The 27,636-nt window shown below is 36.5% G+C and overlaps 3 protein-coding genes across 5 annotated transcripts; 2 read left to right on the plus strand and 1 right to left on the minus strand.

Annotated features, from left to right (window-relative positions):
• The first annotated feature begins 518 nt into the window (after positions 1–518).
• Positions 519–4,215, plus strand: fgf21 (fibroblast growth factor 21). Its single transcript, XM_051106273.1, has 4 exons — positions 519–880; positions 1,227–1,304; positions 1,636–1,739; positions 3,895–4,215. The coding sequence occupies exons 1-4, from the start codon at positions 754–756 to the stop codon at positions 4,213–4,215; spliced, it is 630 nt and encodes a 209-aa protein (XP_050962230.1). The 5' UTR covers positions 519–753.
• Positions 3,985–18,499, minus strand: kcna7 (potassium voltage-gated channel, shaker-related subfamily, member 7). Of its 3 annotated transcripts, none has more exons than XM_051106256.1 (3): positions 18,155–18,499; positions 14,248–14,960; positions 3,985–6,133 (listed from the first exon to the last, which is right to left on the minus strand). In XM_051106256.1, the coding sequence occupies exons 2-3, from the start codon at positions 14,932–14,934 to the stop codon at positions 5,222–5,224; spliced, it is 1,599 nt and encodes a 532-aa protein (XP_050962213.1). In that variant the 5' UTR covers positions 14,935–14,960; positions 18,155–18,499; the 3' UTR covers positions 3,985–5,221. The 3 variants fall into 3 exon arrangements, with proteins under 3 accessions (XP_050962213.1, XP_050962212.1, XP_050962214.1); XM_051106255.1 differs by having other exon boundaries at positions 18,091–18,495; XM_051106257.1 differs by lacking the exon at positions 18,155–18,499 and adding an exon at positions 17,669–18,063.
• Positions 18,500–22,567: 4,068 nt separating this feature from the next.
• On the plus strand, positions 22,568–27,525 carry hsd17b14 (hydroxysteroid (17-beta) dehydrogenase 14). Its single transcript, XM_051106272.1, has 9 exons — positions 22,568–23,042; positions 23,133–23,171; positions 23,254–23,357; positions 23,652–23,718; positions 25,458–25,549; positions 25,635–25,739; positions 25,821–25,888; positions 26,041–26,137; positions 26,220–27,525. The coding sequence occupies exons 1-9, from the start codon at positions 22,955–22,957 to the stop codon at positions 26,361–26,363; spliced, it is 804 nt and encodes a 267-aa protein (XP_050962229.1). The 5' UTR covers positions 22,568–22,954; the 3' UTR covers positions 26,364–27,525.
• The last annotated feature ends 111 nt before the right edge of the window (positions 27,526–27,636 follow it).

Below are 27,636 nucleotides of genomic sequence, written 5' to 3' on the forward strand. Positions count from 1 at the left end.
CAAAGAAAGTGATTCTTTAGGCACTCAGATTGCACAATAAAAGACATCGAGTCCAGCTGTCTAATTGCACCTCAGTCTTTAATCATTTACAGGGATCGAACAATTATTGACAGGCGAAGTTATCGTGTTTGTACTAACTTTTATTAAGATAAGCCACGCACACTTTAACTTTTCATTAAAAATGAATGATGCCACGCGGCCCTCTCTAGCTGACGGGACGGTAGTGTAATGTCCCCGCATCCTGTCGTCTCCTAAGTGACACTGCACAGATGAGTGTGAAACCCCCTTTGAGTGTTTTTATGGCCTCTTATCTGTTCTCTTTCAACTGTCACCTCCACTCCCATTTCCTCTCAATACTGGGAAATAACTGAAACATTTTATATCAAATAAACAAAGATTAATCTGCAATATACAAACTTACATACTGTATGTTGTCCTCTCAGTGCAGAAATTGGAGGTCCCCTGTCCTCTGAGATCAGTGGCATAGCTGGCATAGCCATGTGAGATTTACCATCCGTTTATCCTCGTTCATTTCCTGAAAACAAGTTTGTTATCATTTTTCCTTTTCATACTTGAGTGACTCATGGATTCTCTGTCGCTCTGTCATGCGTACCGTATAAATACTGGTTTACAGGGACATGTCTTCTGTGTAGACCACCTTAGCATCTGGAGATCTTGGAGACGTTGCTACTCAGTTTTCTTTCCATATTTTGGCTTTTCGCATTGAAGCCCACCTGGCTTGCTCGATCAATCATGCTTTTCACCTGTTTTTTCATGTTTTTCGCTCTGTTTCCTTCTCTTCATTGGTGTATGTATGTTCCTGTTCAGAACGTGCTTCTGCCTTTCAGCACGCAAGTCAGGGAATGCCTGCTCTACACAGGTAACCTTAACCTTTAACCTGCTGCCACAGTTGCATTTTAATTGCTTGATATTGTAGTTCTCTAGTGCCAAATGAATTTCTGCTTCAGTTTGAGCTGCAGTGTTTAGATGTTTAGATGTTATGATCTGCTTAATGTGGGTAACTGTAACATGTGCTACTTTCTTCCGTTAACATGGCTATCTGGAATCAGTTAAATTCTTTTTTAGTCACCATGGTGCATGGTGTTAGAATAAAACGTAGGTCTGCACCTTAACTCTGGTGTGTTTTGTTCCTAGAGAGCAAGAACTGGCTTGAGGTAATGGCAATAAGTGTGTTCATGTCTAATGTGTTATTTTATCCATTTTAGAGAACAGAAAGCATGGGCTGTTCCTTGAAATGAAACCCGACGGCTCCGTCAGAGGGTCTCCGGTGCAAAAGCGCAACTGTAAGCAACTGCTGCTAACATGAGTTAACAAGCACAGTTTATTGTAAGAGTACTAATATAATCATTAAGTAACCATTATTATAGCCGCACTTCTCAGAATGTCAAGGATAAACAGCTTATCAGAAAAGATAATGGCTCATGATATCGGTAACAGCGGGGGTTACGCAAATAATAACACAGTGTTTTTTATTTTAGCTTGATGTTATGAAAATACATTATAGTGGCGGCGGTTGTTAATATTACAGGTCCAAAGGTGATATATGTGTGTGTGTGTGTGTGTGTGTGAATGATTCCGGTACTGACAGGTGTGGTGTTGTTTTCTGCATTGCAGGTGTGCTAAACCTGCGTTCAGTAAAAGCAGGGGAGACGGTTATCCAGAGTTCAGATACATCTCTCTTCCTCTGCGTGGATGATGAAGACAACTTGAAAGGACAGGTCTGAATATACTAATGTCTTTACAAATTTAAAATGTCAAATAGAGTATGTTCATTAAAAAAAAATAATAATAATTTAATAAAATTGAAAAATTACAGTTAGTTAAAAAGACACCATTCTAGCATTGCAGAGAGAAAGCAGTGTACACATAAAGTGGATACAAGCATTTACTGTTTTTCCATTTGAAAGCAAATTGTACAAGTAAAATATACAATTTTATGGTAACACTTTACAATAAGGTGTCATTTGTTAACATTAGTTAATGTATTAACGTGAACGAACAATAAACAAAACATTTATTACACTGTTTGTTAATATTTGTTGATGTTAGTTTATAAAAATACAGTCGTTTATCGTTTGCTCAAGTTAGTTACAGTGCATTAACTAAGATTAATAAATGCTGTAGAAATATTGTCCATTCTTAATGTTAACTAATGAACCTTATGTAAAGTGTTACATACCCTTGATACTTAATACTGTCTTGTTACCTAAATGATCCACAGCTGTGTTTTTTTTTTTTTTTTTTTTTTTTTTTGTGATCATTTGTCCTGAACCTTCAGCATTTTTGTGTATTTGAACCCTTTCCAATGACTGTATGATTTTGAGATCCATCTTTCCACACTGAGGACAACGAAGGGACTCATATGCAACTATTACATAAGGTTCAAATGCTCACTGATGCTCCAGAAGGAAATACAATGCATTAAGAGCCAGGGGGTGAAAACTTTTTTTAAGTTGAAGATCAGGGTAGAATTTAACTTATTTTGTCTTCTGGGAAACATGTAAGTATCTTCTGTAGCTTCTGAAAGGCAGTACTAAATTTAAAAAAGACATGATATTTAGGCAAAATAAGAAAAATGTTCACATATTCATCAGTTCAAAAGTTTTCACCCCCGGCTCTTAATGCATCGTTTTCCTTCTGGAGCATCAGTGAGTGTTTAAACTTTCTGTAATAGTTGCATATGAGTCCTTCAGTTGTCCTCAATATGAAAAGATGGATCTCAAAATCATACAGTCATTGTTGGAAAGGGTTCAAATACACAAAAATGCTGAAAAAACTAAGAATTTGTGGGATCTGAAGGATTTTTCTAAAGAACAGCAGGCAGTTGAACTGTTTATTACATACAAGAGACTCATGAACAACTATCACTAAACAAAAAAACACAGCTGTGGATCATTCAGGTAACAACACAGTATTAAGAATCAAGTGCATGTAAACTTTTGAACAGGGTCATTTTTATAAATTTAACTATTATTTTCTCTTGTGGACTATATATAAACGGCTCCTATGTGAAATAGTTTATTCAGGTCAGTACTAAATAAACAATAACATGCATTTTGTATGATCCCTCATATTTTGGTAAATTAATTAACATATTTCAGATTCTGCAAGGTGTATGTAAACTTTTGACTTCAAATGTATTAATACCTTAAATGGTTATGGTAATAGTTAAGGTACTGAGTTTTTTTTATGAAATTGGTACTTTTATTTAGAATTATTTTTATTCCCTATTCATCAAAGAATCCTAAAAAAAAAATATATAATGGTTTTCACAAAAGAAAAAAATGCTGTTTTCAAAACTGAAGATAATAAGAAATGTTTTTTAAGCAGCAAATTATCATATTAGAATGATTTCTGAAGGATCATGTGACACCCATCAAATTTTCCATCACAGGAAAAAAATTAAATAAAAATATATATTTAAGTTATATATAAAATAATGATGTAAATAAATAAATATAAATTACATTTTGATCAAAAACATTCAAAAAATTGTTTGTGTATTTTTTTTTATGATTTGCACAACATTTAAAAGTCACTGATATTAAATTTAATTACAAGGTTTTTTTTTTAAAGTTTTTACAATTAATAATTTTATTTTTACAACTACTCAAATGCATATCCTTCTGTGTTAACAATAATTATGTAGAGATTTGATTTTATACCATATATCTTTTTTTTATTTATATATATATATATATATATATATATATATATTTTAACTGTATTTGATTTATTATTTATTAAATCTGGAATTGATTTTGCAACACTTTCTGTAGTGAACACTGAATATGCTGTTATATGCTTTTAGGCATAGCTCTCACGAGAACAAATTTGCACAAATTTGGTACTGAGTCCTGTTTTCTTTTTCAGCCGCATTACTCTGAAGCAGACTGCACCTTTCAGGAATTGCTGCTGGCGGACGGATATTCTTTCTTCCTTTCTCCACACACTAAGCTTCCTGTGTCGCTCCTCACAAAGCAGTCTGGGCAGAAACACGGTGCTCCACTTTCTCGGTTCCTCCCCGTTATGAACACTCAGTTGGCAATGGCGGGGAAAGGAGAGGACAGCCAGATACAGGAGGTGAAACAGTATATTAAGGACATAAACTTGGACTCCGACGACCCGCTAGGAATAGGACATCAGTCACACATACAGACTGTCTTCAGTCCCAGTCTGCATACTAAGAAATGAGGACTGGGAACATCGCTCATGGAGACATGCTTTACATTATCACTGGACTGCAAGACGTGTTACTGTACTGTATTTATTTGAACTTATTTATTTATTTGCTATGGTCTAAAACTATTTAAATTCATTTGAAGTAACTTAAATATTGTTATGTTAAACATTATACAATTATTAATTTAAATATTACACCTCAGCTGAAGGTGTAATAGTTTGATCTTCAGTTTGATCTTTTTGTAGTTCACGGAGTCACTTTAGTATGATTTTTGTATGATTAAAAATTTTAATAAATAGTACACAAACATGGCTCAGCGTTACACAGTTCATAGAGCGCACACACATTATATATTACTGTACATATTTTCCTAAAAAGCTTTTGAACACACACATCTGTCATTCACAGCATCTCAACAATGTCAGAACAGCCGTAACACAAAACTGTTCCAGATGAATGATGCTTAAGACTTTATCCATTCATCCACACAAATCCCTGGCACATTCATGGCTGCGACCCGGGTGACAAAATGCATGACATTTTAAATGACACCGCATGGCACTTCTTCCTACGAATAAGTCCGATGTGTTGATCTTCCGAGAAAGATCTTTAAAGCGGTAAAGGTGTGAGCGCTTTTATTGCGCAAGCTTATCCTCAGCTATATTTCCAAAAGCATTGAGATGCCACTCTCTAAATAGATAAAAACAGTTTCTCAAATAAATACATTCAATGATTGAAGGTCCAGTGTAAAGGCTGTGATGTAAAAATGAGTTTGGTTACCGGAACAGCGGTTTATAGATGTTTTATAGACGAGAAATTAGTTTTTTTGTAACCTCCTCATAACTTTCCTTTGAATACTGCATCTGAATTTTCCACCTTCTCAATCGTTTTCTGTTTATTGCGTTTATTCCTTCCCATCATGCCCATGTGTTCAGTGAGTCACAGCGAGGCGGTGTCCTTTAAACATGGCGGAGGACCACCTTCATCTTTCATTTCTCCTCTCTGATCTCCAGTCTTTCAGACTTGGGTGACCAGCGGGTAAACGCTCCCTACACTTTGCACTCCGGTCTGTCCCGCACAAAGCCCAGCCAGAAGAGTCCCATTAAGAGGGGCGCAGATCCCCCTATAGGCCGTGCCTCCTTCGAGAGGAACGCGGTCACCCTGTTCCCCTGGCCCTTCCTCACCATCTTCTCCTTCTTCCCCACCTTCTTCCTCCTCCCAAAGGGAGGTGCTGACGTGCGTGTATTCCTGGTTGTCCTCACACTCCATTTCGCGGTGGTAGAAGTAGCTGAAGTTGGAAACGATGACGGGAACGGGAAGCGAGATGGTGAGCACGCCGGCGATGGCGCACATGGAGCCCACCAGCTTCCCGCCCACCGTCACCGGGTACATGTCACCATACCCCACTGTCGTCATTGAGACCACAGCCCACCAGAAGGCTTCTGGGATGCTTGTAAACGCCGTTTCCGGGTTGTCCACTTCAGCAAAGTACACGGCCGAGGAGAACAGGATGACTCCGATGAAGAGGAAGAAGATGAGCAGCGCCAGCTCTCTCAAGCTGGCCTTCAACGTCTGGCCAAGGATCTGAAGGCCTTTGGAGTGACGAGACAGCTTGAAGATACGGAAAACTCTGACCAGACGGATGACCCTCACGATTGCCAGGGACATGGTCGGCGTCGCTCCCTTAGACTTGGCCAGCTCCGTGCCGAGCGTGACGAAGTAGGGAATAATGGCAAAGAAGTCTATGATGTTCATCACATCCTTGAAGAAAGACATCTTACTGGGAGAGCAGGTGAAACGCATTACTAGCTCAAATGAGAACCAGCAGATGCACATGGTCTCCACCAGAAAGAATGGGTCGTGGAAGGGAGAGGACATTGGGATTTGCGAGGTATTGTTTCCGGCTAGGAAAGCCTGGTATGCCATTTGCTGCAAAAGGGACAGAGAAAAGGATAAAAGGTAAAGATAAGAAACTAGATGCAGAAATTGGATACAAATGTATGACATTCAAAAACATACTAAACACAGCTAGAGTGTAAAGTCCTTGCTGAAAAAAGGATCAGAAAATGTTTATTGGTTTTACTGATTATAATAAGACTTGTAAGACTCTGTGGGTTTCTACTGGTAATTGGTCGCCTTCTATTGGTGGCTTGTTAAAATTACTAAATCCTAAAGGAATACATCCCAAATCACTACAGAAAAACATTTTTAATGGTTTTAATGGTTAAAAGTTGATGCTTGTAATGGTATTTGTAGTGGAAACCATTAGAATTTCTGTGAGGGTTTCTATTGTTTTTTTTTGTTTGTTTGTTTTCCAGCAAAATAAGAATGTTAAGATTCTTATTTTGTGAGATTTTCTGTGTGGCTACAACCTACTTTTAAATTTACTATGCATCTGCATGTGTGTACCTATTTAACTATATTTTGGAAACAAAAACCTTTTGTGGACATCCTCACCCTGGTGAAAAAAACAGCATATGCTGGTAGGTATGTTTTGATGCTGGTTTAAGCTGGTCCTTTGCTGGTTTTTGGGAGGACCAGCATGAACCAGCAAAGGACCAGCTTAAACCAGCATCAAAACATACCTACCAGCATATGCTGTTTTTTTCACCAGGGCATTTGTAAAAACTGTATTGATTAAAAGTAAATTTTCATTTTTGAATGAATGATGTATTCTTTGCATTTAGAACGAATTTTAAAACTATCTTGTTATCAATATCTTCCTTATTCTTCAACGTGAAAGTAAGCTTATAAGAGAAACTTCCGGTTTCTGGTTTATTACCCCTATAAAATAATGAGAAGAATAACAGCGTGCAGTAAACGGTAAAACTGTTTGCACTACAAAACAGTGTATCCATAATTAAGATAATACATTAAAATAATATGGCAAGACACACAATTTGGCAATATTAACCACCACAACGAACTGTTTTGAGGCGAATGAGACCGGAAGCCAGATTCATAAAATTTACAAATGGCCGTGCCCACTCTTACAGAAAAAAACGTATTTGTTTTAGTTATCTATAGGTAAAGGTAGTTATAGTTAACGTTTTAGGTGAGAACGATTTTTAAATGTGTGTGTGTAAAACAAAACAACACAAAAACAAGCAAAGAGAAAACAACCGAGTTCCTAAGAAAACCTGAATCACTACTGACTGCTTTTCAGAGATGCGAGAACTCGATTTAAAAGGCTTAAAAAAGCTTTTTTTTAAAAAAAAAAAAAAAAAAATTACCTAACAGGTAAGAATTGTACTGAACAGACAGATGTAGCTCTCTAACAGTATAAAGTTTGACTTTATCAGACTAGCAATCATAATGTCCAGCGTTAACCACTTATAAACATTTATTTAAGAACACCAATGTTTGTAATAAGTAAAAACAGGAACCGTTTTGTATGTCACTGTTTATTTTAGTTTATTCAGTGTAGATTTTAATGTTTAAGCGCCGCGAATCACATTCATCCATACAAAGGAGCGAGCCGCAGCACAAGCAAAACGTTTCTCCCCAAGACGCATGCAGTTTTATTTTTCAAACACTAGAGGGCATGGTGTTGCATACCGTAGCTTTAAGTTATAAATCTGTTTAATAAAAGGATAATTTCTGAAGCTGCTGTTGAGGCTAAGGTGTTTTGCCTAAGTGCCTGACAGAAACAATTTGGTTGCTCATTTGGTTGACACCTACTTCCTGAGTAAAGCTGAATGTCCCATTCTGCTTATAGGGTCACAGGACATGAACTTTCACTCAAAGGTCAGTCATTTTTGCTCTTTATCACTCTCACTCCATAAAAATGACTTGGTCTAATGTGTACACAAGGACAGACCACATCAGTATATATAGGTAAGAGGTAACCAGAGTAGGTATATTTTCAAATATGTATCCATATCACCTTACTTAAATTTCCAGTCGTATAACATAAAGCTAAATGTGTGTTTGCATGCATTTATGAATAGCAAGATAGGAGATTAGAAGATATGCGAGATGCGAGTTTGCATGCATAGTGTTCCCTATCGTAGTGCGTATTTAGATTTTGCTAAAGTCATCATAAGATGTTGTGAAAGTGTGTTTCCATTCCTATTTCAGCGTTCGAGGGGTCTGTTTATTAATACAAGCTCCTGTATCTGTGTTAATATGCTCTGAAGGGTTGTCCTTACTCTAAAAATAACGCCTTAGATCTCTAAGGTGAAACTTGAGAATGTACAATCTCTCTCTCTCAGCCGCTTTAGTTTACTTGTCGTTGACTGTCTGACCCATGCAGAATTACTGAGCTGCTTTGGCAGCGTGTTGAGGTTGCGGTCTTGTGCCGAAGCAGTTGGGTCGCTGCTGGGAAACTAATTTGATACTCTTTAGTAACTTTCCCTACTCGCTCCCGACCCACCACCCTACGTCTCTCTCTATTTTCCCGCACTCGATCAAGCACAGATGCTCTTTCATGCTGCCACCTGTCATCTTGTCATTTCTCATCTCTTTCCCTTTTTTCTATCTGTTTTCTACCGGTTGCATCTCTCTATGGACACGTCACTATACTGTTTTCCAACCCCCCCACCCAAGAGTCTCTGGTCCCAATCTGTGTATCAGATTTAACGACACGTCTAAAATAATCTCAGCAATAACCCAACACTCTCTTCTGCTCCCGAACTTTTCATCTGTACTTTCTTTTCCCTTTTATGCAACATCTCACACTTTAAAGTCAACCTATTATTATGCGTGATTTAAAATATGTACTCATTTTTGTCACAATTTGTTTGTAAATCTGTATATAGTCAGCTTCTGTGTTTAAAAAAGTTTAGCGTTTAGCAGTAAACTTTGTTTTTACATTTGATCGGAATTTAGTATGCAGACGCGAAAGGCACTAAAACTTACATAAAACAAATACAACACTAGCCTGTTATTTCCAAAAATTTTAAGAGGCAATAAAACAAGAAGTCAAACTTTAAAAATATAAACATCTGGATCTAGTTCATCTGGCCACAAATGGAACGAGAACAGGAATTTCCTCAACCTTAGGTGTTTTGTTGTTGTTGTTGTTGTTGTATTTTTATCATTTCTACAATTTTTTGTTTTCATATCCACTCATTTGTTGTCCTCTAGTCAAAAATGACTGATTGGTTCACCCTGTCCATCTGTAAAACATGATGAGAAAAGTGACATGCATGTGACTACGCTGCTTATACATGTTCACTTCAAGCAAAATTTCACTTCACAGGCAGAAAGATTTTCTTTTGTCAACAGTGTAGTGATATATGAAGCATAGCTTACATAAAAGTTGCTTTTAAACTAAGCTTTTAATTAACATAGCAATGGATATGGATCTGGCGCCCAAGATGGCTGCCTTATAAGAATTTTTTTTAGAACATCCATCCACTTGAAGTTCTAAAGTCTAGTTTTCTTACATACCAAGGTGGAACAGTCTGGAAAAAATTTTGAAAATGGTAGAAAACGAACTTATGTTGAAGTACTCTATGGAATTCCTGAAGAGTCTCAAGCAATCAGCTTCTCCACCAGGCCCTCAGCTAAGAAAGATCTTATATAATGAAGGAGTTGCAAGGACACCAAAAGAGGATGTTGAGGGGGTAAGAACACTTTGCGCAAAATTAAGACTGTTGTTGGCAGAAGATTTGAACACATAACATCCTGCTTGTCTGGACTGAGGAACAGGGATAAATCCAAATCCAGTTTGACTGAAGTCAAAGTTGAGCACAAAAGGCCAACTAATTATGCTACGTTACCAACTCTTTTGATGACGAACCCCAGATCTCTTGTAAAGAAGTTTGATGAGTTTCAAGCCTACTTAATGGAAAACCATGTGGATGTAGCTGGAATCTCAGAGACATTCCTGAGGATTTATTGGGTATTGATGGATACACTTAATTTTCTAAAATGTCGAACTACACGTCGAGGTGGAGGAGTTGCATTGTGTATTAAAGAAAGTGTCCCATCTTATCCTTTAACCTGTATTAGTGTTCGTGACCACCTTGAATGTCTGTGGGTGAAGGTGAGACCGTCGAGACTTCCACGGCATATATCTGCTATTGCTGTGTGTAGTGTATTCACCTCCACAATCATCCAATCATCCAAGAATAACACTGGAGTTGAAGCGATTCTTGACATGATTATCAATAACATGAAATCAGTGTACAAAAAACCTGAAACCTCCCCCCTGTTAGTTCATCGGATCATAATTGTGTTATGTGGAGCCCTAAAGCACAAGACCCCCTCAGTGCATTAAGCAAATAATACGACCTATGAGAGAATCTAGTCTGAATGAGTTTGGGAGATGGATTACTACTCAATCACGGCAGGACGTAAATGAAGTAAAAGGTACTATTGAAAAAGCTAATGCTTTTTATAATACTATCTTGTCTGAAATTGACGACATTTTCCAATGAAGACTGTAAAAATGTATCCCTCCGACAAACCATGGATCACTCCAAAGATTAAGCCTTCAAGACTGGAAAATCAAGCGCTCTATCAAGGTTCTACAGAAACAAAGTCCAAAGAGAAATATGTGTGGCTAAAAAATACTTCTACAAATTCAAAGTGGGAGGTAAAATAAAAGGGAGTCCGAGGGCTTGGCACGGTAGAATTAAATCAATGTGTGGATCTGTGAAAAAGACGGGTCGAATTGTAGTTCCAAGAATTAATCCCCAAGATTTTGTGACAACTGCTAATGTGATTAACACAAAGCTAGTCAAGGTGTCCCAGTCTCTCCCGCCCCTTAAGTATGCTGATTGATTTACCTCCCATCCCTACCTTCGCATACTATCAGAATGGGAAGTGTATAGAAAACTGTCCTCCATTAATTGTCATAAATCTCCCGGCCCAGGCATGATCCCTCAAAGAATACTGAAGGAGTTTGCATGTGAAATCACCAACCCCATTCGTGACATCATTAATAGCTCCCTTGCAGAAGGTGTTGTTCCTACACAATGGAAAGAGGCTACTGTTGTACCTGTACCAAAATCTTCCCCCCGTGATATTGAGGAACTGAGGCGAATTTCATTAACATCTCAGCTGTCAAAAATTTGCAAGAAATTTGTTGAGCAATGGATCTTGAACGATATTACACAAAATCTAGACCCTATGCAGTTTGGTAGTCGACAGAACTGTTCCACAGCTCACAATCTAGTTAGCCTGATGGAATTTGTGTTTAAGGCCAGCGAAGAACCAAGCTCAGTGTGCACAATAATTACAACTGATTTTGCCAAAGCCTTCGATGCTGTAGACCATACAGCAGTGCAGTGTCTCCTAGACCTTGGAGTGAGACCCAGCCTTATTCCATGGACTGGTAATTTTATGTCTAATCGTCGTCAAAGAGTGCGTTATCAGGGATTTCTATCTGATTGGGAGTATCCCTCATGCAGAGTTGCTCAGGAACCATATTGGGGCCCATAATTTTTCTAGCACTGATTAACAACGAACTCCAGAATCAAATTGACCGCTGGAAGTACATGGACGATATGACCATGGCCCAGAGGTGGAGTTCTCATCAGCCCTGTACTCTCCAGCAGACATTAAATGATCTTGGCAACTGAGTGGAGAAAGCTAAAGAAATTTAGCGTTCAAGATCAAGAACTGGTTATCATCTATACAGGGTATGTGGGCCCTGTGTTAGAGTACGCAGTTCCTGTTTGGCACAGTTCGTCGACTACTGATCAAGTTAAATCGTTTTTGATTTTGCTAGGAAGTTATACAAATCTAGCTTTAGAGACTGGCTACCACCACTCAGGGAGCAGTTGACCGGACGCCAGACGAGAAACTCAGATAAACTGACAATCCCCAGGTAATGAACAGAATACAGGAGATCACCTATTCCCTATATGTGTAGACTTTTAAATAACTATGGACTTTAAAAAGAACCATGTGTATTCGTATAATGTATTTTAGTATCTTCTTATTTTTTAAATTCCTACATCGGTATGGAGTAAATTGGTATTGACATTCTATTGTAACAGCAAAATAATTCAGTGTTCCTGAGTGACAAACGTCTTGAGTTACCTGTAATCATGCTGCAAAGTCAATAAAACAATAAAACAATAATGTTTAAAATAATTATTGATAGCTAATAATAGTTACAAATATAATAAATCATGTAATATTAAAGTTGCAACATAATGGAAGAAGCAAAAGACCCTTTATTCCATATTGTGATGTACATCTAATTGAAACGGCTTATTAAAAAGAAAGTGGGGACTTGGTTCTGTCCATCGTTGTTGATTGGATGAAGACAAATCTTAAGGTTGTTTATAAAAAAAGAGGCGGGATTTATGTGGACTTAATAATTGGAGAAGTACATCATCATAGAGAAGTCTTTAGTTTCACCAGAAAATTAAAGTTATGAAATTTTGAATAAAAATGACGTAGTCCAAGATCAATAAAATGCTCTGTTAAAGGGCTAGTTCACCCAAAAATGAAATTCTGTCATTAATTAATTACAGCAGTGCTGATAGTCGTAGACTAGTGCAACTGCACATCTGGAGACCTGAGTACAGAAATAATGTATCTTGAAAATATGAAAATGAAAATATGAAATGAAAATATGTAGCAGAAAACACATTTGGACTATGGGGCGGGGTGCCATTATGACGTGAAATGGTTGTACTGTTGCTATTTTTACCGCAACACAACTCAGAAAATAAAATACTGATATGATGACCACAGCTATTGAAAGAGCTTACAGGTGGAGATGGATGTAAGCATAGACTTAAACCAAATGCTGTACCATCGATTTTTTTCCCCACAAGGAGTCTAAACATCACTGTATATTGAGTGAAATCCACACTAAGAAACTCCTTCAGTGGCTGCAGCCAAAGACTATAGAGATACAAAGATGATTCACTCCTGTACTCCGGTAATGGCAGAAACTGCAATGCACAATATGGTGGAATAGTCCCACCTTCTAAATGAAAGAGCCAATCACTGATGGGTAAAGTCATTGCATCACTGCAGCGGCCACTAGAAGCTCCGGCTCCCATAGAAACCCTAGACTAGAGCAAGCAATTCGTATGCGCACTCATAAGCGCATTATGTCTGCACATGCGCATTTGCTGGTCTCGCCTAATAAAAATATGCTTTTTAAACACTATTTGAGCATGAGATACAACATTCATAATGCAGTTCATTTCATATTTTGTTGCTGATTTGAAATATGTTATGTTAGTTGTGAGTTTAGTGAGCTGGATTTCCCCATTCATTTAGATAGGACTTGGTCTTGTATGAGCAGCCTGGAGGTTGAAAGGGACTTTGCTGCAGCGTCATGACAAGCGTCAGCATGTTTACATCCTGCCAAGATGGCATCTAGCATTTCTTGTCTCTGCTATTTGTAAGCGATTGCCGTGTTACCCATTGTTTTCTCCTCTTCTTGTCGCAAGGAAAGCAGTAAAGGCTTACATTGCTTCTCTTGTTGCCCTTTGACCGAAAATTACAATCAAAAGCCACACAATCTGGGATCGTATCAGTATTTTATTTTCCGAGTCATGCTGTGTTAAAAAAAAGCAACAGGTATCACCAGTAGCTCACCGAGAGCAACCATTTCACGTCATTAAAATAATGGCGCCCTCCATAGCCCAAAATATGTATAAAACAATGTGGATTTAAATAAGGTAAGTCTTTTGTGGGTTTTCTGCTCCATATTTCAGTAAGTGCATTACATGTGCATTACATTAAACCATAGAAGTCTTAATACCCGGAGTTCGCTTTAAGATATCTGAGACAGCCATAAATAGACAGCTACACAACCACGACGGGTAAACTAACCCATTACTATTAATAAATTTTATTTAATTTATACTTATTCGACGTCATATGCTCAGGAACCCAACTGCTTCATTCTAACAGCCTTTCTAACATTTTTTCTCATTGCTATGGCTTTGTTGGAGTTATGTTTTGTGTTTTGTGCATTATATCTACTATACTGAAAAAAACATTTTCTGAGTGGGAATATCAACTGATAGCAATCTGCAAGTGTTTAGTGTCATTCAACTATGTGTTACACACAGTAGTGTAAATCTTGTTAGCTATGTACAAAGTATGACTGTTTCACTCACTTCTCTCAGCTCCTTCTCTACTCTGAAGTCAGGCAGCGTCTCCAAACAGAAGATGAGGATAGAGACCACAATCACCATCACACTGATGATGGCAATGATGCGGGCGCCTCCAGAGGACTCGGGGTGTTCAAAGAGCATCCACAGCTTGCGCTGGATCTCATTGTCTGGCAGGGGCCGAGGCTCCTCCTTGGGGAAGCCCTCATCCTCTTTGAAGCGAGCCATGATATCCTCTCCCAGCTCATAAAAGCGCAGTTCGTCCATGAAGACGTCCAGAGGCACGTTGGCAGGCCGCCGTAGCCGACCTCCGGACTGATAGAAGTAAAGGATGGCGTCAAAGCAGAATCGATTGCGGTCCAGGAAGATCTCGTTGCGGAGTGGATCAAAGTAGCGCAGGCGCCGCTGAGGGTCTCCGAGCAGAGAGTCAGGGAACTGGGCCAGGGTTCGGATCTGTGTCTCATAGCGCATGCCTGACACATTGATGGCCAGTCGTTCGGACAGCGCCCAACCTCCTCTCCACATTGAACCGGATCTTCTGTTCTCTCTCTTCCTCTCACCCTTCTCTTTGTCACCCTTTTCTGCCTTGTTGCGCTGGTCCTTGAGTTTCTTGTCACTTTCGCTGATCTCTTCCTCTACTTGTTTTGTGTCCTCTATTCCCCTGTCCGATCCTCCTCCTCCTCCTTTGTCCATCTCTTCTTCTTTCTTGTTCACTCAGTCTGTAGGTGAGTAGAAACACAGTCATTTCAGCCAAGCATGAACCCAGCAGTCAGAGGTATCTGTCTATCTATCTATCTATCTATCTATCTATCTATCTATCTATCTATCTATCTATCTGTCTGTCTGTCTGTCTGTCTGTCTATCTATCTATCTATCTATCTATCTATCTATCTATCTGTCTGTCTGTCTATCTATCTATTGTTGTGTCTATCTGTCTGTCTGTCTATCTATTGTTGTGTCTATCTGTCTGTCTGTCTATCTGTCTATCTATTGTTGTGTCTATCTGTCTGTCTATCTATCTGTTGTTGTGTCTATCTGTCTGTCTGTCTATCTGTCTATCTATTGTTGTGTCTATCTGTCTGTCTGTCTATCTATTGTTGTGTCTATCTGTCTGTCTGTCTATCTGTCTATCTATTGTTGTGTCTATCTGTCTGTCTATCTATCTATTGTTGTGTCTATCTGTCTGTCTGTCTGTCTATCTGTCTATCTATTGTTGTGTCTATCTGTCTGTCTGTCTATCTATTGTTGTGTCTATCTGTCTGTCTATCTATCTATTGTTGTGTCTATCTGTCTGTCTGTCTATCTGTCTATCTATTGTTGTGTCTATCTGTCTATCTGTCTGTCTGTCTATCTATTGTTCTGTCTATCTGTCTGTCTGTCTATCTGTCTATCTATTGTTGTGTCTATCTGTCTGTCTATCTATCTATTGTTGTGTCTATCTGTCTGTCTGTCTATCTATCTATCTATCTATTGTTGTGTCTATCTGTCTGTCTGTCTATCTGTCTATCTATTGTTGTGTCTGTCTGTCTATCTATCTATTGTTGTGTCTATCTTTCTGTCTGTCTATCTGTCTATCTATTGTTGTGTCTATCTGTCTATCTGTCTATCTATTGTTGTGTCTATCTGTCTGTCTGTCTATCTGTCTATCTATTGTTGTGTCTATCTGTCTGTCTGTCTATCTATTGTTGTGTCTATCTGTCTGTCTATCTATCTATTGTTGTGTCTATCTGTCTGTCTGTCTATCTGTCTATCTATTGTTGTGTCTATCTGTCTGTCTGTCTATCTATTGTTGTGTCTATCTGTCTGTCTGTCTATCTGTCTATCTATTGTTGTGTCTATCTGTCTGTCTATCTATCTATTGTTGTGTCTATCTGTCTGTCTGTCTATCTATCTATCTATCTATTGTTGTGTCTATCTGTCTGTCTGTCTATCTGTCTATCTATTGTTGTGTCTGTCTGTCTATCTATCTATTGTTGTGTCTATCTTTCTGTCTGTCTATCTGTCTATCTATTGTTGTGTCTATCTGTCTATCTGTCTATCTATTGTTGTGTCTATCTGTCTGTCTGTCTATCTGTCTACCTATTGTTGTGTCTATCTATCTGTCTGTCTATCTATCTATCGATCTATCTATTGTTGTGTCTGTCTGTCTGTCTATCTATCTGTCTATCTGTCTGTCTATCTATCTATTGTTGTGTCTATCTGTCTGTCTATCTGTCTATCTATCGATCTATCTATTGTTGTGTCTGTCTGTCTGTCTATCTATCTGTTGTTGTGTCTATCTGTCTGTCTGTCTATCTATCTATCTATCTATTGTTGTGTCTATCTGTCTGTCTGTCTATCTGTCTATCTATTGTTGTGTCTATCTGTCTGTCTATCTATCTATTGTTGTGTCTATCTGTCTGTCTATCTATCTATTGTTGTGTCTATCTGTCTGTCTGTCTATCTGTCTATCTATTGTTGTGTCTATCTGTCTGTCTGTCTATCTATTGTTGTGTCTATCTGTCTGTCTGTCTATCTGTCTACCTATTGTTGTGTCTATCTATCTGTCTGTCTATCTAACTATCGATCTATCTATTGTTGTGTCTGTCTGTCTGTCTATCTATCTGTCTATCTGTCTGTCTATCTATCTATTGTTGTGTCTATCTGTCTGTCTATCTATCTATCTATTGTTGTGTCTGTCTGTCTGTCTATCTATCTATTGTTGTGTCTATCTGTCTGTCTGTCTATCTGTCTATCTATTGTTGTGTGTACTATCGTTCTATTGTTCTATGATTGATCGATCATTCTATCTGCCTATCTGTCTATTGTTCTGTCGTTCTATCTGTTGTTCTATCTGTTGTTCTGTCTATCTATCTATATCTAGTGTCTATCTGCTGTCTATCTATCTATCTATCTATCTATCTATCAGATTTAATACATTTAAATCAGTATATTTTATAGTATATCAGTATATTTTTTAGCAAGCAAGATGTACACATTAATTATGGAATTATAAAATGCTAAAATATACATGATGCGTATTTAAATGAAATGTAATATAAACATTTAAATTTAATTCCTAAAAAATTACATTACACTCAGAAATTGCTAACAAAATTGCAAATAATTACAAATACAAAGAACAAACACATAGAATTTTATATTAAATTTTTAAGTAGAAAGACTGAAATAATACTTTCTTGTAAAACAAAATCCAGTAATATTTTGTTTTATTTACAACAAAATGATTTTACACGGTATATATAATACAATTTAATTTTAACAGATTAAAATCAAAAACAAAATTATAATACAAAATACTTTTATCTGTTTTCTAAGTAATATAATGTTTATTAAAATGTGTATGAATTAAAATGTGTAATAGATAAACGAACTGCTCTACAATGAGACTTTGGTAAATTTATACAGTCCCGTTCCAGTTATGTACCTGAAAATAGTATCCATACTTAAATTCTTCTGCAGAAACTTTTCCTGCCATACCATGAAATCATATACACACATTTATGTACTCTATCCGAACCCTGTGTTGACTCCTGGAGACAGATACAATATCAATGATCCTCATCCTGAGAATAAGACTACAAGACTTTCATTAAGTAAAGAAAGAAAGAAAGAAAGAAAGAAAGACAAACTCTCAGATTGTCCGTGTTAATCGAGCCGGTTTATATGAAGACTCCAAAACTACCCATGAATATAAAACAAGACTTAAATGAAGGCAAGGGGTGAAAAATTCAACAGAAGCATCACAATCCCTTGCAAGTAAATATTTCCTAAAAATTTGAAATTTGCTATTAGGTTTGTGTCAATGAAAAGTTTCTGAGAAGGCACCCTGTTTGTCTCCCCACTTACCCTCTGCAACTAGTGTCCGTAAATCCAAAACTGTTACCTCACGCTATCCGTGTTTCTTCCCTACCTGCACCGCACCATGAGCTGGGTATCTACTATCCCCCCTTTCTGCCAGACGTTCTACCATATGAGTCCAACAGGAGGTGTTTTTTTCCCGTACCCTGAACCACAAACTCTGTCCTCCCCTCGGTCAGTGCAGTATGGATACTTAAACCTGTTTGTAGGTCACTGTCTTCACTCCCTCTCACGCTCACTGCAGCACTGGGGAATGCTGTCATGCTGAAATTCAATCCAGAGCCCCTCGTCCCCTCTCCAGCTCACTGTCCAAAACATCTTCACACCAGCACCACCTTAAAATGCCCGTCTCTTATGTCTTTTATATTTGTTTATTCGTTTTTCATGTATGAAATGACAGCAGTGGTGTGCGGTGGTGTTCTGAAATGAGAAAGCAAAGTCCTCAAAGTTTTTTTTTTTTAATCAAATGTACATTCATGTCCAAGTCACATTTTCTTTGTTAAATAAACATTACATATACTATTAGAAAAAGAAGGAAAGAAGAAAAAACAATTATATTTTAGATTATTTATATGAACAGTGTAATCAATATTCTATTTATTAAAAAGCCAAGTATGAATCTCATCAAGTTAGTGTTTTTAAGCATTTTCCATTTATTCCAAAATAATAACTCAATGCAGAAACAATTTAAACAATGTATTTTATTTGTGAACTTTTATTTGTCAACTCTTATTTTTAAAAGTTAACTTCTAATTATTTTTTTAATTTTTTGGATCACTAGTCATCAAAGCTTGGTGAATATTGGTCACAGACACAGACATTTACTTTAACTAACTCACTAAAAACTACCACACTGTAAAAAATGAAAAAAACAAAAAAAAAAAAAAACAAATTGTTGAGTCAACTTAAAATAATTGGTTACCCTGCAGCCTTAAAATTTTAAGTTCAGTCAACTCAAATAAGATTAGACAACTTGAAATGTTAAGTTGCACTAAGTGAAAACTTTTTGGGCTTCTTACCCAGCTGCCTTAGATATTTCAGTTCATTCAACTTAAAATTTTAAGTTGTCACTTAGTACAAGATGACTCAACAAATTGTTTTTTACAGTGCACAGATCAAGTTTTCTGGCTATGTCAAGTCCTTTTTTATGTAACAAAGTGGTTATATGTAAGTGTGTGAGTTGTTTACTTTTTAAAAAAATTATTCTTCCCATTAATGTCATTGTATTGTTCTTTCAGGCTGATTCCTGAACGTGGAATATCGTATGAACCAATCACAGCCGAACATAACCAGTCATATTCAATCATATCGCGATGGAGGCATTGCCTTCTCTCATGGGACTTTCCCTCATTCATTCTTAATTACCCCCCACCAACCCACCGCACACTTTAGGGGGTCTATTAAAACTCAGTGGGCTCAGGGGAGGTGAGAGAGACGTAGACGTCCTGTTGTAACTTTACCTGCTGGTGTCACTGTTAGACAATGTTTCTTTAGAAAAACAAGTGATTTATACACTTTTCAGTGTTATATTTTGTAATGCTGGTGTTGTTTTATTTTTGCTCGACACATTTTTTCTTATCCAATATTTTGAGGAGACACTGCCTCCTTTGCCTCCTCAGGGAAAACACCCCTGAATGACAGGTTTTTGCGATTGGTTATTTTATCCCATCCCAGCATTTCTACCAGGAAACAAAATAATGAATTTTTCAGAATATAAAAAATTATGAACATAATTATACATAATAACGACATAAATTGGGGTTCTTGTTTAAAACATGTATATTGGAAAGTATATCATAATTCTTCAACATTTTTTTCAGTGTTTTCAATGAAAGTTACTTATGTATTTCTTTTGTAGTTCATTGATAATTAATGATTATTGAATTCATGATAATGAATTAAAAAATAATCTGTTTATATATACACTATTCCACAAATATTCCAGTCTCGGTTAATACACAGACCCGCATTACACAGAGTATGCATGCGCATCGCAGAGCTAGACAAAACAAGCATTTGAGGTTAAAAGGTATATACATTTTTATTTGTTTTAGAAAATGACTAGATGAGACTGTTATTCCTTGACTGGGATCGTTTAGAGCCCTTTGAAGCGGCACTGAAACTGCATTTTGGACGTTCAAACTCACGGGCACTATAGAAGTCCACTATATGGAGATAATTCCTGAAATGTTTTCCTCAAAAAACATAATTTCTTTACGACTGCAGAAAGAAAGGCATGAACATCTTGACAACGGGATGAGTACATTATCTGTAAATTTTATTAACACTTTATAAAAAGTAATGTTTGTAACGCAATGAGCAATGTAGGCTATATGCCTACAACTCATCTCTTTAAATAAAAACAAAACAAAAACAAACAAAACAATGGTTGTGCTTTAAAACATAAAACCAGCTGCTTGTGTTCGTGTTTGTCCATTTCTAAAATACAGTAAATTATCATCCACTGATCCGTGCTGATTCGCCGGTTCTCAAGAAAATATGAATGAAGCGCTATTCAGCCTGAAGAACCCGGAGGTGCTGTTACCAAGCGTTTATTTGTAAACTAGCATGATTAGCAAGTTTTTAGCATGTTGCTAACATGATTAGCATGTTGCTAGCATAATTAGCAAGTTTGCTAACATGTTTCTAGCATGATAACAAGTTGTTAACATGTTGCTAGCATGATTAGTAGGTTGCTAGCATGTTTACCATGATTAGCAAGTTGTTCGCATGTTGTTACCATATCTCTATCATAATTATCAAGTTGCTAGCATGTTTCTAGCATGATGAACAAGTTGTTAACATGTTGTTAGCATGTTTCTAGCATGATAAGCAGGTGCTAACATGTTTCTAGCATGATTTTTGTATGATTAGCAGGTTGCTAGCATGTTTCTAGCATGATTAGCAGGTTGCTAACATGTTTTAGCATGATTAACAGGTTGCTAGCATGATTAGCAGGTGCTAACATGTTTCTAGCATTATTATAGTATGATTAGCAAGTTGCTAACATGTTTCTAGCATGATTAGCAGGTTGTTAACATGTTTCTAGCATTATTATAGTATGATTAGCAAGTTGGTAGCATGTTCCTAGCATGATTAGTAGGTTGTTAGCATGTTTCTAGCCTGTTTCTAGGATAATTAACAGGTGCTAGCATGTTTGTAGCATGATTCTAGTATGATTAGCATGTTTCCAGCATGATTAGCAGGTGCTAGCATGTTTCTAGCATGATTCTGATTAGCATGTTGCTAACATATTTCTAGCATGATTAGCAGGTACTGACATGTTACTAGCATGATTTTAACATGATTAGCATGTTGCTAGCATGATTAGCAAATTATTAACATGTCGTTAGCACGATTAGCATGTTACTATCATGATTTTAGTTGCTAGGCTTGGCTAGATAGATATTAGAATGGAAGTTTGAATTGATTTGAAATAGTACATAGAAGGGAAGTCTTGATTTAGTCTCAAGGGATTCTGGGAGTTTAAGTTTAAATTTTGACAGTTGGAGTTTGAATAGTGTTGGCTCATTTGAACATTCCGTCAATGTAAGTCTATGGGATTTTTATGATTTTTAATCTTTAATTTTATGAAAACTGCAAGTCGGGAGTAGCGTTCAGAAATAATAATAATAATAAAAAAATAATAATAAAAAGCCAACCTAACAATAGTCTGACTAAAATTACCATGGTTACTAAACAGATAATAATTAAGATAAGCCTATGATTCTAGAGATAGCACATACTATTTCTGTAATATGGCCAAATCAATTACAAAATCGTACACAAAGAAATGCGCATGTTTGGGTCTACACCAGGGGTGGTGAACTCCAGTCCTGGAGAGACGCAGCCCTGCAGAGTTCAGCTCCAACCCAAATAAAATCTCACCTGCTTGTAGCTGCCTAGTAACCCCTCAGATCTTGATTAGCTTGTTCAGGTGTGTTTGATTAGGGTAAAAGTAAAACTCTGCAGGGCTGTGGCTCTCCAGGACCGACATTTGCCACCCCGGTCTACACCATAAACTGTAAAAAATATGGACGTAGTGTCCGTGACGTCACCCATAGGTTTCTGAAGAGCATTTTTGAAGCTCTTAGTGGGCGGGAGTCGGCCGTCGCCATCTTGGAATCGCATCACTGCACGTCACTCCTGGATAATTGAAAATGGGCAAAGAGGCGGGACGTGGGTGGAGCTGGTTGTGGAAACCACGCCCACCTAGCGCAACGGTGGTGACAGCAGCGGCAATCCACCTGTCACTCAAGTGGCCACGCCCTAAATTATGCAGAACTTTAAGGCTTTATATAATTTAAACAGATGAGTTATAAAAAAAAAAAAACCCTCACAGTTGACATGAAGGGCTTTTGTACCAGGCTGCTTTCTGCTGTGTTGTTGGGCGTTTTAACATGCGGAGTCTATGGGATTGACTCCCTCTTGCAGCCAGTCTCTAGCGGCCAGTCGATGAATTGCAGTTTTAGTCACTTCCGTGTTGGCTTCAAGAGGACGACCGGGAGGTTGCCGTTTGGACCCCACTAATAAGACTTGCAGTGATATAAACCAATGTAATTGCGGTCGCCCCGCCCCATCGTCCAGGCTGCGCGCTCTGGGGTACTTGGACATGTCCGAAAAAAAACTGTTCTCAGATCAGCGAACTAAAGCTTAGAAGTTTGGAGTGCACACATGACATCGAGAACTGCTTGTCCATCACATGATTGTAGTTCATTAGAAACCGCTTACTTTGGCAGACGCTGCCGGTCCCGTGCAGAAATTTGACATGCGCTTCTGACTGTTTCGGGAAAACAGAAAGTGAGGCTACACCGCTAATAAATACACATAAATTAACGTTTAACGTACTAACATGGCTTCTGCTCAGCGATATGTCAACAAAGTTGTTGTCGTTACTGGGGGCACTAGAGGTATCGGAAGGGGCATCGTAAAAGTGTTTGGTAAGCGTTTACAACATTTATCTTACCGTTCAGTAACTGAAAGTAAAGGGAGGGCAGGCACTTATGATTCATTTCTTGTTTGCTTTGCAGTGCAAAACGGAGCCAAGGTTGTGTTCTGCGCACCAGAGAGTATGTGACTGATTTAAATAGCCTTTTAACAATACGTTTCGTTAAATGCAATAACGTTTCCTTCTTTGTTTATAATTATCAGCTGAATTGTCAGCTGGCCAGTCTCTTGAGTCTGTGCTGAATAAGGAAGGACCGGGATCATGCACGTTTGTGTCATGTGATGTGACAAAAGAGGAGGACATCAAGGTACCCACAGGAGTTTGTCGTTACATTCGTAACATCTCTGTCCTACACCTTTATCTTTTTCCTCTTTAACTTGTATCTACATAAGAACAAATACATAATGTAGGGGAAACAGATAAAATAATAGTAATACTTAACTAATAATTATTTTACAGTTAAACTAAACGGTTTTAGGGTTTTTTCATTTTTTTAAAAGGTTTCCATATTGAACTTGAAATCAGTATTATAAAATATAATGTATAAAGCTTTTTTGTGTAGTGTTGTGTGTTCATTAATGTTAATTGTCATGTCTTAAAGCGATTAATCAATGTGACGACTGAGAGGTTTGGACAGATAGACTGTTTAGTGAACAACGCTGGGTGTCGTAAGTCCTGTTTAATCTTGTTAAATTTTTTTTTTTTGTACTATGAACTTTTTTATTTGTTCTACACTCTGTATTTTACCCAGAGACATTTTGATTTACACTACCAGTCAAAAGTTTTTGAACAGTTAGATTTTTAATGTTTTTAAAGAAGTCTCTTCTGCTCACCAAGCCTGCATTTATTTGACCCAAAGTACGGCAAAAACAGTAATATTGTGATTTTTTTTTTTTTTTTGTTGTTTGTTTTTGTTTTTTACTATTTAAAATAATTATTTTCTATTTTAATATATTATATTTTAAAATGTAATTTATTCCTGTGTTCCTGAATTTTAGCATCATTACTCCAGTCACATGATCCTTCAGAAATCATTCTAATATTCTGATTTGCTGCTCAAAAAACATTTTTATTATTATTATTATTATTATTATTATTACGTTGGAAGCGGCTGAGTAGAATTTTTTCAGGTTTCTTTGATGAATGGAAAATTCAGAAGAACAGCATTTATCTGAAATAAAAATCTTTTGTAACATTATAAATGTCTTTATCATCACTTTTAATCAATTAAAAAAAAAATCTATTCATCAAAGAATTGTGAAAAAAAGTACTCAACTGTGTTAAATATTGATAATAATAATCAGTGTTGGGGTAACACATTACAAGTAACGCGAGTTATGTAATAATATTACTTTTTTCAAGTAACTAGTAAAGTAGCGCATTACTTTTGAATTTCGAAGAAAATATCTGAGTTACTTTTTCAAATAAGTAACGCCAGTTACTTTTTTCCCCATTTATTGATTGACAAGTCTCCTGTCGGGAAATTGGGAGTAAACATGATATTACTGTATTCTAGACTAAATGTGAACATGCATTAATTCATCTCACTCACAAAAAACAGATTCAGTTCCTCAAAATGACTAAAAACAGTGAAATGCAAACTCAGAATATGATGCAACCCTACAATAATTAAATATGTTAAATAAATAAAATATCCTTTATGTATTTAATCACATTTTATTAACCAGAGTCTTTGCTGCTGACTTTCAGTGATGCAATTCAGCCATACCAATAAGCAAAAATTACTTTAGATAAACAAACATTTGTGCTTGATTTTTTTTTTTTTTTTTTCTTTTTCTATAGCTGAAGAGTGATCTCCTGCATAAATGTACTTTTCTTTCAGCCTGAGGTGAATTTATTTCACTTTTGTTGTAAAAGGGCTTTTACATTAGAATTGTTTTATATTAAAAACAAAGAAGCAAGCCCTGCCCAGATTTAAAAAGTAATGCAAAAGTAACATAACACATTACTTTCCATAAAAAGTAACTAAGTAACATAATTAGTTACTTTTTCAGGAAGTAACGCAAAATTGTAATGCATTACTTTCCCCAACACTGATAATAATAATAGTTTCTGATTTCGGATTGATTTCTGAAGGATCATGTGACATTAAAGACTGGAGTTAATGATGCTGAAAATTTAGATTTAATCACAGGAATAAATTACATTTTTAAAATATATTCAAATAGAAAACAGTTATTTTAAATAGTAAAAATATTTCACAGTATTACTGTTTTTGCTGTACTTTGGATCAAATAAACACAGGCTTGGTGAACAGAAGAGACTTCTTTAAAAAACATAAAAAACCTGGTAGTGTATTTGGAGGAAAAAAATACAAAATAGTAATAAAAATAAATATATTTTCTAAAAAGGTAATAAATAGATTTTCATTAAAATCCTCTATCAGACCCCCCTCACAAGACTACAGATGAAACCACTGCTGATGAGTTTAGAGACCTGCTTAATATGAACCTCGTCAGTTACTTCCTTGCTTCAAAGGTAAGGAAGTGATGGTCTCCTTATTTGTGCAGAACCATTTACTTTTTATTTTATTTTTTAATCTCTTTTCATTAACTCGGGGCAGTATGCGCTGCCATATCTGCGTAAAACACAAGGAAACATCATCAATTTGGCCAGTATTGTTGCCTCAATAGGTCAGAAAGACGCAGCTCCTTATGTGGCAACCAAGGTGAGTTTCTCTGCTTGTCTTGAGTGCTTTACTTGATCATACAAATTGGAAGTAACATTAATATTCACAAATATCCACTAGGGGGCAATCACCGCCATGACTAAAGCAATGGCAGTGGATGAGAGTCGCTATCAAGTGAGAGTGAACTGGTGAGTGACATTACACCCAGTCCCCCTGACATCTAAGCTGTCGCTTATTTTTTTTATTTATATCTGAACTATTTAAGATTTGCACTTATTTCTGATCCAATTGCATTTCCATCTGTGCACATGCTGTTTACTAACATTCAAACTTTTTATAGCATATCTCCAAGCAATATAATGACACCTATGTGGGAGGAGCTTGCTAGTCGCACAGAAGACGCTGCTGCCGCTATTAGAGAGGGAGAAAATGCTCAGGTAAGTGCTCATAAGGCTAAATGAACAACATAAGAATTGTGTTCTGCTGAATATATTATAGTAACATGTTTCTACTCAACAGCTGATTGGTCGAATGGGAACGGAGGCTGAGAGTGGATTAGCTGCCCTCTTCTTGGCAGCTGATGCCACTTTCTGTACTGGGATAGATTTGTTTCTAAGCGGAGGGGCTGAACTGAACTACGGCTTCAAAAGCCAAATTCCATAACCAGATGTAATGGAAAGGTCCATGAAATGATAATATGGCTTCATTCCTTATCTAAGACAGCTTGTTTAATGCTTACAAGACGGTGCTTCTTCTCAGTGCAACAATTTAATTTTTTTTTTAAATCATTGCACCATTTTGTTCAAAATGATTTGCACAGCTTTTATTTGAATGAGTTTAAGTTTGAATTATTGAGAGTTTACTGCAGTTCTAAGCAACTGAGAATTGTTTTTATTTACTTGCCATTTCGCACTTTCCTGGTCAGGTAAATAGTGTTATAATTGTTAAATTTAAAGCCAATGATAGAAATTAATACTTTCATTTAGCAAGAATGCTTTAAATTTATTAAAAGTGATGGAAAAGACATTTATAATGTTACAGAAGATTTCAATTTCAGATAAATGCTGTTCTTCTGAATAATCAACATAATCAACATAATCATAAATGTTTTTTTGAGCAGCAAATCAGAATATTAGAATGTTTTCTGAAGGATCATGTGACGAGTAATGATGCTAAAAATTCAGCTTTGAAATCACAAGAATAAATTACATTTTAAACTATATTCAAATAGAAAGTTATTTTAAATAGTAAAAATATTTCAAAATTTTACTGTTTTGCTGTACTTTGGATCAAATAAATGCAGGCTTCGTGAGCAGCTTTAAAAAAAACTTTTGACTGGTAGTGTATATATATATAACAGTATTAGCATTTTTTTAAGTATTCATGAAACCTTAATTAATCTAAATGCTACGTTTTTCTTTTTTTAATGTAAATATTAGTTAAATAAAAGTGAGCTGCACTGTCAATTACAGTACTATGAATGTGCAAAGACTTATTGATGTTTACATGTAAACATTCCCTGGACAATAATTTAACACAATAATCCAATTTTAACTGTGATGTACTGGTTTTTTTTTTTTTTTTTTTTTTTTTTTCTTCAAATCTTAAATGACTCTTGACAGGTTGTGATTGGTTTTTATACACTGTATTTCTAAATTTGTTTGTAACAATTAAAAAGCTTAACTGTTGTCATTTTGTTTACTATTACCTAGAAAAAGTTTTCTTTACGTGGGGATTATTTTGAAATAATGATATATGCCAAATAATGTTAAGTGTTGATACTGTTGTAATTTTTTTTAAATAAAAAATCTGTGCCTTTAAAAGATCTGGCGAGTCCTTAACTGTTTGAAACAGCTGGGAATATGCCTTTTTGGTATATATTTGGTATAATCACTGAAGAGCTTAATCTAATGATAAAGATTGATGTAAATTTGGC

Source organism: Labeo rohita, chromosome 3 (genome assembly GCF_022985175.1).
Source record: "Labeo rohita strain BAU-BD-2019 chromosome 3, IGBB_LRoh.1.0, whole genome shotgun sequence".
NCBI lineage: Eukaryota > Metazoa > Chordata > Actinopteri > Cypriniformes > Cyprinidae > Labeo > Labeo rohita.